This window comes from Xenopus laevis, chromosome 1L (genome assembly GCF_017654675.1).
Source record: "Xenopus laevis strain J_2021 chromosome 1L, Xenopus_laevis_v10.1, whole genome shotgun sequence".
In the NCBI taxonomy this organism is placed as follows: domain Eukaryota; kingdom Metazoa; phylum Chordata; class Amphibia; order Anura; family Pipidae; genus Xenopus; species Xenopus laevis.
In genome coordinates, this window is record NC_054371.1 from 204902459 (window position 1) to 204914463 (window position 12005).

General features: G+C 36.8%; 1 protein-coding gene across 4 annotated transcripts in view; it reads left to right on the top strand.

The window, feature by feature from the left end:
* The window catches only part of LOC108718130 (A disintegrin and metalloproteinase with thrombospondin motifs 6), a 184017-nt gene extending 173146 nt beyond the window's left edge, over positions 1 to 10871 (top strand). For all 4 annotated transcript variants that reach the window (XM_018265770.2, XM_041569141.1, XM_041569149.1 and 1 more), the window contains 2 exons: positions 1237 to 1393; positions 10240 to 10871. In XM_018265770.2, coding sequence (XP_018121259.1) covers positions 1237 to 1393; positions 10240 to 10349 — 267 coding nt within the window. In that variant the 3' untranslated portion in view covers positions 10350 to 10871. The remainder of the gene's footprint in view (positions 1 to 1236; positions 1394 to 10239) is intronic.
* The last annotated feature ends 1134 nt before the right edge of the window (positions 10872 to 12005 follow it).

Sequence of the window (12005 nt, forward strand, 5' to 3'; positions counted from 1 at the left end):
TAGCATGTAGATTTTCCCATTGGAAATAGAAGTACTCAAATAATAATGTGTCATTGGTGATACTACATAGTCTTTATTGGAGCTGATCTAAAGAGTAGAACTGGTATCACATTATACTGATACCTATCAAATCTACATGACTTGTAATTAAAAAATGTCATCAGCAGCAGCACTAAAAAAATCAGTCAACTCAGCAGCAGCACTAAGCGCTAACACCCCATTGAATATTTAAGCTCTAGTGAATCATTTGCAATGTGGAAACAAACATTGTTATCCTTGGTAAAGATTAGCAATTCACTTAGACTGTAAGCTCTATGGGGCAAGGACCTCCTTCCCACTGTGTCTCTTACCACATAGCACCTAAACTCATTGTTCTGAAATGAGCTCTGCATATATTCATTATGTGATTTGTCTTCCCCATGTATACTTTTATATATATTGTACTTGTATGCACTATACAGAGTTGCGGCTCCTTATCAGCGCTTTACATATAAAGTTATACATACATACATAATAAATAGGTCGTATCTGCTAGTAATGCTGTTTCAGGGAGAAAAATGCACCCCCACCTTTTTAATGGTAAATAAATCCCACATTGCAATTTAAGACAACCCCTCCTCTCTTCTAATCTCAAGGAATGCCCTTGTGTCTTTTAAAGCTGCATATTTGTTATAATCCTTTCCACATTAGGGTTCATGCTGACAATTTATCAAGAAAGACAATCAGCAGATGATATCTCCTGTCTCTGTGATAAATGCCAATAGGATAAGCGCATTTTAATATTACACTGCCACTGCTTAATTATAAGATATAAGTTCACTTGGACTTTGTGGACAATGTATAAGTTATTTTAATGGTAGTACTTCTTGTCCTGGCTTGTGTCGATGGGGCAAAAAAGAGACTTCTACATCAGCTAAGTTCATTTTTTTTTTTTTTTTGCAGTTTTGTTCAAGGATCCTGTTCAGACTTACATAGCTGTGGTTAAATGCTTCACAGGGCTCTAGAGACCAATATAAAAATGGCAAATTTATACAGTATTTACTCAAATGTAAAAGTGCAAAATATGTATCTGCATCTGTTTGGCTCTTGGCAGATCACGCTTGTTAAATGCTTAACAGAATTCAAGCTTCAGGCACAAAGAGCCTATTGTGATATCAAACAATTTCAATATATTTTTGTTGTTACTTTATTTTTATCATTGGCCTAACAAAGACACCTTTTATTTCTGTTATTTAGTGTTCTGCGCACTGTGGTCTTGGGCAGCAGATGCGGACCGTGCAGTGTTTATCCTACACTGGGCAAGCTTCGAGTGACTGTCCTGAGAACGTTCGGCCACCATCAATGCAACAGTGTGAAAGCAAATGTGACAGCACTCCAATTTCCAACACAGAGGGTAAGCTTATGACTTTCCTAGCAAGCCAGCCTCCTCCAGTGTTCTGCATATGTTCTTAAGAGACAACCTAAACCATACATATCACTGTTATTCATTCACTTTAAACAAAGGGGCCAAGAGCAGTCTGAAATAGACTAAACTATTTTATGGTTGCTATAATTCTTCATGAAAAAGAATATTCTTTTTTTGTATTATTCTTGCAGCCACAAGACATGTAGATTTGCAAGAACAATGGACTGTATATAACAAGGCAGAACATATCATGTTTTTATTTAACAAGGAAAAACCGCAAAGCAAGTTAGCATGAATAAATTCTGCTGCTGCAGGCAGGCAAATATTTTATTAATACAACATTTTAAATAAGTGAAAACTGGTAACTGTATTTGATTATCCAGTGTTTAAGTTCACCCCTTCCATATGGGACGACACACCGAGGGGCAAGTTAATTAAAATTCAAGTTTTTAATGGGAAAACCTTGAGTTTTCCAAACTTTATTTTAAGACTTACGAATTGAAAAAAATCTCAAAAATTGGAATAAAATATTTTGGCAGGTAAAATCTGGCAAGCTCCTTTATAGATCAGTGGGAGGTATATTTAATTATTTTTATTGTTGTTAAACATTCAGATTTGTAAAAATGAAAGTAATAATATGACTTCTGGGGTGGTCAAGGTTTTTGTTTTTGCGAGTCTGATTCAAATTGCTAATGGTCGAGGAAAAAAAACACAGGCACAGAGGCAGGGCAGGCAAATTATGGTTGACAGCTCAGATATTTAAATACATTTATAGCAGGTATGATTGTTTTAATTATAAAAAGAATTTAGGTCTCCTTTTTAATTTGCAAAGGACTTTTATTATACAGGTATGGGACCTGTTACCCAGAATGCTCGGCGACCTGGGGTTTTCCGGATAATGGATCTTTCCGTGATTTGGGTCTTCATGCCTTAAGTCTACTAGAAATTAATTTAAACATTAAATAAACTCAATAGGCTGGTTTTGCTTCCAATAAGGATTAATTATATCTTAGATTGGATCAAGTACAAGCAACTGTTTAATTATTACAGAGAAAAAGGAAATCATTTGTAAAAATTTGGATTATTTGGATAAAATAGAGTCTATGGGAGACAGCCATTCCGGAATTCGGAGCTTTCTGGATATCGGGTTTCCGGATAAGGGATCCTATACCTGTACAGCTTTATATGTGCGTATAACGGGTCCCCTTGATCATGTTTCAGAAAAAAATCATTCTAAACCAGACTCCCTGTGACTGAAACGTTGCATAGTCATATGGACATAAGCCAAGTTTTGTTGGCAAACCCTGATAATTGCAGTACTGTCAAAGAACCTTGATGCCCATGGATCTGGGTTGAATTGTCTTTTAAGGACAGGTGATATCACTATATACTTTTGAAAGCTTTTTGTTGAGGTGTCTGACATCTGACCATTATGGAAAAAAATAAATAAATATCAATGAAAATATTGGGGAAAAAATGGGGATGTGGGTAAAGTTGTCTATTAGATTGTTCTCTGTTTCAACCAACATTTTTTACTGTATTAAAATGCACCACATCGTCTTGAAGATGGGAATTATAAGAGCTCTTTCCAGGTGGTCTAAGTAAAGCTTTTCTTGCCAAACTTGAGTTGTACCTGACCCCAGAAAAATGACCACAATATAAATGTAATATATCTCTTGATTTCAAGGAGACAAAAAAGGTACAGGATGTAGGAGTAAGAGGATATTAGTATATCTTTCTAGTTTCTAGAGTTATGGGGCACCATGAAGATATGTCTGAAGCAGCTTTTGAGGACCCGTTTTAAAAAAAATTTCCCATTACTAAACACCGGAGTTGTGTGCTGATTTTATAAATTAAAGGTGCAAGTGTTTGGTACACAGGCTCCCCTGGCTACCTCTTTGCCTATTGTCAAGTAGTGACTACACTGTTTCATGTTCATGTAGTGAGGCCATTAGATCTTTTCTTGCGCCTTACAGATATGGCAAAAGCTAGGTTGTGCTCACCAACACACTACCATCAATTCCCTCTTTCAAAGACAAGAAAAACTTTTTATGCCAAATCATCAGTTTTACAAAGCACTTAACTTTTTTTCAGCCTTAAACTAAATGTTTTATATATTCATGAATAGTGTCAAGCTTTCTTTTCCTCATAGGAGAAACAAACAATAAGTTATACTGTTCCTTAAGAAAATGTAAAAGTTTCAGAGAAGTATTTCAAAATCCACATCTGTTTTACCTCCCTTTTCTGTTAAAATTAAAAAGAAAAAGAAAAGATTGCTGGCATGAGCAGCACCCAGGTTAAAAATTGACACTTTTCCACTGAACTGGGTTATATTACAAGTGCAGACAGCATGTACCACAACATTTCAAATATTGTTCATAAACATTTCCAAAACACAAATAACCACTGCAACCACATTATTCAAGGTCACCTGACAGCTTTGCGGAAAAAAAAAACCTGTCTACATTGTCAATTAACTAAATTGTTTTGGTTTTGGCATAACTAACTGTGGTGCTAATTTTCATAGCCATGGTATTTTTCGAAAGGGGCAATAGCTTCAGAAGGCTTTTGTATTTTTAGTTTGCTTTTGTACAATGTTTTTATTTGCTCATAGAAATAGTAAAGTATAACATTTTCTGTATTATTACTTTGGAAACTCCTAAGACAGGGTGAAAGGAAACAGGGGGGAAACAGGTTGTAGAACCTGTGGGGGAAACAAAGTGGAGACCTGGTTGGGGGAAATGGGAGAAACAGAGTGACGAGAGGATGGAGGTAAAGGCAGAAATAAGTTGAGTACAAAATGGTGGTGGAGGGGGAACTGACGGGGGCAGTGAGGGGTGAATACAGTATGAGGGGAAACAGGATGAGAAAGTGGAGGTGGGTTGAATGTGAATAAAGATTTGGCGTGGTGAGGTTGCAAATAGTGTAAACAGAGTAGGCAACTTGAAGGAAATAGGTCAAGGAGGTACAGGTGAGAGCAGAGGTGTTGGGTAAGCAGCATATGAGGTAGAAAGTGAAACAGTTTAGGTGGAAAAGTAAAAGGGGGAGTGAGAGGGGAAGAGATGACAATGGATTGGGGAAGTTGAGGAAACATACAGTACAAAGAACTAATCAAAGAAGGTTCTGATTATAGGTGAGATAGATTTGTAATTTTAATGTATATGCACCAAAATTGGGACCTAACCTCCGGTCTTGGGTCCGAGGATAATACAATGTTATAATTATTATAAAGCCAAGTGATAAGATAAAAAGCAATGTTTATTCACAACCATGCCATGAGAAAATGAAAAGGACATACAATTAAAATAGAAAGCAGCGCTGCATGTAAGATAAGGGATCCCTTCTATTGGAGCTTTAGGCCCCACCATATAATTGGTAACACCTTATGTAAGAAACAATAACATAAATATCAAAGAGCATCAATTGCTTTTCTATGTCAAGAGGTGTATACATTGTGGCTATAAGCCCATGTAATGTGCGTTATAAGCTACTAAATGATGAACAATAAAAGACCTGCAGTTTTGCAAAAGGTGAAAATTAAGCAGTGTGGCTGTTCATCCGATATGCAAAACTGCATCATTTAGTAGGTAATAACGCACATTACATGGGCTTATAGCCACAATGTATACACCTCTTGACATAGAAAAGCAATTGATGCTCTTTGATATTTATGTTATTGTTTCTTACATAAGGTGTTACCAATTATATGGTGGGGCCTAAAGCTCCAATAGAAGGGATCCCTTATCTTACATGCAGCGCTGCTTTCTATTTTAATTGTATGTCCTTTTCATTTTCTCATGGCATGGTTGTGAATAAACATTGCTTTTTATCTTATCACTTGGCTTTATAATAATTATAACATTGTATTATCCTCGGACCCAAGACCGGAGGTTAAGTCCCAATTTTGGTGCATATACATTAAAATTACATTGTTTGTGGACACTCTCATCCTTGTGGTCCTGGGTATAATAACAATTACTGTTGATATCTTTGCTATTTTACATTTTGGGGTATTTTCAGATTTGTAATTTTCCATTGACCTCAGTGTTGATGCTTGATGAAGCGCTCTCCTAGAAAAAAATTACAAAATTATCCAACACAGACAATAAACCTTTCACATAAACTCCAAGCACTTTCCTGCATTCTTGATTGATCTTTACTGTAGTTGTGCCAGTCACTTCTGCTGGAAGGTCATTACATGTGTCCATCACCATAATATCCCTGAGCATCCGACTCTCTAACTTCATATCTTGGTTACTTCTTAGCTTTCCTTATTTCCAGAAAATTCTGATGGCTTTACTTAATCACTGTTTCATTGTTTCTATTACCTCCTCAAATCTTCCCGTTACATTCCAAAACTATTATTTAGCCTTTGCTGACCTGTTTTGTTAAGCTGTTTTATTCAATAACCATTCTGCAGCCGCTGTTTGTTTTACTTGTATACTAAAACACTATGTCCCCCTACAGAGAAGGATTAATCATTCACATCATTCTTACCCCAGTTTACAGTTTTATGTCACAGTCACACAAAGCACATTCTTTCCTTCTCTGGTCAGTTTAATCAGGAACAAGTTAACAGCATCGGACTGGGTGTATGGGGCCACCGGGCTGTGACCTTAAGGGCCCCCCTCCCAACATCCACTCTGTAGTGATGTGTGGGCCGGGCCGAAACCAGCGGACTGGCTACTGCAAAAAATCTTTGTTTTGACACTGCTGGCTTCCAGCCAGTCAATTTATAGACTTTCCCCTGCCCAGCCCCACCCCTTTCGTGACGTCACTGTGGGGCAGGGTGGGTCTATAAATAGAGGGGACGGAGCACAGGGTTGGGTGGGGTGGGTAATACTTGACCTGCACATCACTACCGCTCTGATCCCCCCCAGCTCTATGCTTCCTTTACCCCCCCCCCAGGTTTTTTCTGGTGTTTCGCTGGCCCAGTCCAACCCTGCTCTTAACTATTAGAGCAAACCCTCCCAAACTCATAAAGAACTGAATTGACTTCAAGACCCCAGTACTGCAGTGCAGAAATACTTCCATCGCTGGTACAGTGTTGGGTGAAGAAATGCTTTTGCCAACACTAATTACTTCTATTTGACAAATTTGCCATCTAAGACTTGTTCATCTTCACCTTGGAGAACTCCGATTGAACGTCTCCTTTGTTGAATAGATGTTTCCACTGTATTGGCTATGTTTGTTTCACAAATCCCTTAGTTTATCTATATTTTATCTCATAATAAGGGCAGAACCATCCATAGTGCGCATGGAGTGTAGAAGCTTCTTGGAGAGTTTTTAGAAGGTTCCATGTTCCACCACTCAATGTACTTAAAGGAGACTTTATTATGCTCGTCATACTTTGTTGTCAGCTAACTGCTCTTCTGTTTTGAAGTTGTCATCCTTATGCATTGGTGTGCGTGTGTGTGTGCGTGTGTGTGTTTTTCTCACGTATGCCTATTGTTTTTTTCAAGAAGACTCTTTTTTCTTAGTATTATATCTGCAATGTCCCTTTTTAACCATTATTTATCTGATGCACAGCATTGCTGCATGTATCACATTACTTAGATGTTTTTCCATTAGCTATGGACTTATTTTCTTGTGTAACTGTGAGAAATGATGCAGACAATTTTAACATTTAACAATGTCAGAGAGAAACCCATTATCTTGTCATGAAGGGGTAATTCAATAAGCTGTAAAAAAAATTATCAGTCACAGCAAATGGAAATGAGTTCAGTACATTTATTTTAATCTTACCGTTTATTACGGCTCAAGGTTAAATCACAGAGCAAACAACCAACGCTATAAAAAGCCTGTTCTTCTCAGTGTTACTAGGGGGAGCACAGGAATCCCTTGCTCGAGCATTTCCTCACGGGGCCAAAATCAGCCTACTGAAATCATCAGGCTGATTGTCTGCACCTCACCTTCTGATATGTAGGTTTCTCCCACCTTCCGAATCTCTTTCAGATCAAGCTAGCTAGAATGTTATATTTTTTCTGTAGAATGTTGTACCATACTTGAGTAAAAAGCTCTACAAGCTCTTTGTTTGTTTAGGAAAGCAGCTGCAGTATTAGCTTGGTGTGACATCACTTCCTGCCTAGGTCTCTCCTTGCTCACTTATAGCTCTGGGCTCAGATTACAGTAGAGAAGGGAGGGGGAAGAGGAGCAAACTGAGCATGCTCAAGCCCTAGCCATGCAGGTTTAAGCTGAAGGCACGAAGTCTGATACAGAAGCCCATGTGTACACAATAGAAGGAAAGAAATACAGTGTTTCTTTTGACAGAGGACTCAGAGCAGCATTACTTTGAGGGTTTACTATATTTAGGTGGACCTTTCTGATAAGGCTTACTTAGTTTTAACCTTTCCTTCTCCTTTAAGATGAGGTGGCATTCAGTAACCACCAATTCTTCCAAAGTACAATCCCTTATTGTATGTGAGCTCTACTATGGGAACTATACACTGTGCATGGTCTGTACAGGCATATAAGTCCATTAAAGAAGAAATAACAACCCTGAGAGCAATTTAACTTTTCAGAATGCTATGGAAGTCTGGGACTCACTTTTAACAGGATAACAAGACAAAATCAAAGTAAAAGTATAATATTGCAGACATAAGAAATAATGATCAATTGCAGCATGTCTTAGAAGTAAATACTCAAAATTAAATTTAAGGTAATCTGTCTATCTATCTGGCTATCTATATATCCATTATCTGTCTCTCTATCTATTGCTCAATTTGACCTGTATGTGCAGTAAGAAGTTTAGTCAACAATTTTGCATCCGTATGAATGTATGTTTTCTTTTTTTTGCTCGCCAGCTGGTTGCATACTCAGAATGCTTTGCAGTTTCCCAACACCGTCCCTAATTTATTTAGCAGGGCACCGTGCATGGCAATGAATTGTACCCACAAGCACAGTCCATTCCTCGGTTAATTCTGAGGCTGAGTTTCTTTGTCCAAAGTAGAAAATAGAGAACATAGTTATTTGCAGACAGAGGCCAAAACAATCCTCTTTAGCCTTGAAGTCTTATTCAACACAATATCATGCCTTTATTGTTGATCCCGTTAAAAGGAATAATAGCTTAAAATAGTTACATGCTCTTCTCTTGGATTGCAGTAGGGCAGTAAATTACATTTCTGAAGTCAGAACAAATGAAGTGAATTAAAACACAATAGGGAATTCATGTTGCAGTTAACCCCATATTCCCCACTCGCCAAGTTTCACTGTAGGTAATTTCAGGATCAGGTTTCTGGGCAAAAAAACGGATTAGTGTTTTTGTGTCTTCAAGAGAAAATGTCTTGTTCCAGAAAAATATTGATAGGATTTGTATCAAAAGGCACAGCAGTAACAACCCCATAATCTTTGCAGTGTCAAACTTCATCTCTGCAAACAAACTTGCCATGATCTGGCGAAACAAGCCCATCTTTATTGTACCTTAAGTTTAACATATTTAGGCACTCATGACAGTGTAGGAACACCAGGGCCCCTAAATAAGACAGGCGTATGTAAACCTGAGAAGTCGAAAGGCCTTCAGATGTTGTTGAATTCTGTGTTCCACCATCCAGTTTTTACTGAAGAGGTTTAACACTTATTATACCTTATATATCCTTACTTTTATTTGTGTTCTTTCCCTGTGATGCTTTTGATCCAAGACCAATGCCACCTCATGTTCTTACATTCCTTAAAAAAATCTTTTAGTCTTTGACTAGACTGCTGCATTGAGAGAAAATCTGGAACCTTGTTTTCAGGGAACTAGGCTTCAATGAATATTTTTAAAATATCCATCATTTTGGTGAAATACTGAGCCAAAGCTGAACCCTAAAATTTATATTCAAATTTGCAACGTCAAGAAAAAGTACACAAGTATCACCTTACGCTTTAAAATCACATTACTTTACTAGGTTTGGATTCGCTTCAGCTGAACACTGTGGATCTTACATTCTCTGGAAATGCTCTCAATTTAAAGAGCGATTTAAAGAGTTTTTTGAGGTTGAGTCATCTGAGCCGAATGTCCAGATAATGTTGTGCCATCTGTAGGTGGAAAACCACTTAGTTGGTAGCTTTCTATTGAGAAGGTTTTCTCTCTGGAAGGGAAATCTGGAAGGGCTGCTAATTTAAAAGTAGAAAAGCTCAACTGTGAAAGGGCTATAGTAACTCAAGCAATGTGGCAGCAAACAAAAACCCTTGCAAATGGTCTAAAATCCTTTTTATTATCTTTACATTGTGTGATGTACAGGTATGAGACATGTTATCCAGAAGGCTCGGGACCTGGGGTTTTCCGGATAACTACTGTAATTTGGATCTTCATACCTTAAGTCTACTAGAAAATAATGTAAACATTAAATAAACCCAATAGGCTGGTTTTGCTTCCTACTACTGTAATTTGGGTCCTTAAACCTTAATTCTACTTAAAAATAATTTAAACATTTAAATACATAGTCTGGTTTTGCATCCAATAAGGATTAATTATATCTTAGTTGGGATCAAGTACAAGGTACTGTTTTATTATTACAGAGGTAAACAATGTATTTGTTTTGTATTGAGGGAGTTAATTACCTTTAGTACCCCAATAACAGGTGATTCTATACCGCACCACCACCAAAATCAAATACCTCAAAATAGAACTGTATTATTAGGGACCAGTGTACAAGGTAAAAATTCTACAGTTGCTGATGTCAAAAATATAGAAAAATAAAATGCTGTATAGGGATGCGAAATATTGATACAACTGCATATAATCTGGCTTTATATTATTTCTCCTTTTTGTGCCCTGTCACCCACTACATCTGTACATATTAAGGTCTACATTTGCAATTTGTAATCATTATTATTTTTCTTCTTCTTTACAGAATGCAAAGATGTGAACAAAGTGGCGTATTGCCCGTTAGTGCTGAAATTCAAGTTCTGCAGTCGAGCATACTTCAGACAGATGTGTTGTAAAACCTGCCAAGGACACTGACCCACATCAAATGGGAGAAAATAGATCATTGTTATTCCATGGTGGAAATGTGTCCATTAAGAAGAATAACACAGAGAAATCAGATGGATGTCCTTGAAGAGAGAGGAAAAAAAAACCCCTGTGTAACACATAACCACTCGTCAGCCCAGGCTGACAGGATTTCTTCACTTCCGTGAAGTGAATTAATTATCCAAAGTGCTGGACACCAGAAAAAAGGAGGAAAGCCAAATTGGAGAACTTTAAGGCCACCCACTTAAAGCAGGGAACCGCAGAACGTTTGTGTTCTTCCAAGTATCCGAATCACCATGCTTACCTCCTGAAACCATTTTGAATATGGTCTTCACAAATGACACTGAATCCAGAACTGTTGTGACTTTTTCTACAAACAGAAAGAGAGAGAACAATTTCCTAAGTCATAGCTTAAACTTATATTAACTATTTTATCTCATTTTACAGCACCACAATTTAAATTATAAAAAAAAAAAATGGGCTTTTAAATATTATTTAAGATGCAATTATAAATCAGAACTAAAAGTAATTTTATGTGTTATTCCTTCTGCCTTGTTTCCCTTAGATTCTTCAACATTTTTTGCTGTGAAACACAAACATATGTATATATAAAAAAATATATATATATATATATAAAGCTGTGGGAATGTCAGTATTCTGAGGCGCATCATTTCCTGCCTGGCACAGAATGATTAGGTCTACGAGTTCGGTCATGAGAACCAGTTCAAGAAAATATTTGGGATTGAAACTCAATATATATTTATATAAACATTAAAGGTAATTGCTTGAAAGATCTGATGAAAAATGGTCATTCCATGAGCATTTTTTTTTCCATTAGGTTATAAAAATAGACCTTACGACATGGGGGTTATTTATCAAAGGTCGAATTTTAGAGCTTTTTTAGAACTCGAATGAACTCACGACTTGGTTGAATGGTTTCTAATTAAAGAAAAAAACTTGAATGCAAAAAACTCGAATCAGTGTAGTCCTGGTAAAAAAAAACTCGAATTGAACGAGTTTTCAGTGAAAAAAAAAACTTGAATCGATTGAATTGATTCGAGAAAAACCAACTGAAAAAAACATGAACATCATGAAGGCTATTAACGTCTTCAAATGTTTCAAGGGACTTTTACATGACCTTGACAGGTTTTAGATGGTGTATTTTTGGATTCAAGCTATTTCCAGCTTTGGGGTATTTTTTTTTTAAAAAAAAAACTAGAAAAATACAAGTGTTTAAATAGACTTTTGACTAAAAAATACCCTCGAAAAATCAAAAAAATTTTTCGTGGCAAACACAACTCGACCTTCGATAAATAACTCCCTAAACGTTTGAAGACTTACATTGGTCTGCAGGCACTTAGTATAAAGTAGAACCAATATTAAAGGCATCTGGTATCTTTCACAAATATATATATATATATGGAGATGGAGTTTGGTGTAGCGACTGGTGCGCTGCCTATGTGCATTGATGACATAATAAGCAATGGGCATCAGAGGTGTAACGCAACATCAAAATGTAATCATCATTTTTCCCTATAACCCCTGTTATGTAGCTGTGTGCTAGTGCCTGCTCTTTGTTGTTATTATATGTTTAATATCATTATTTTTATATAGTGCTAGTTTTTTATACAATGCTACAGACAAAAT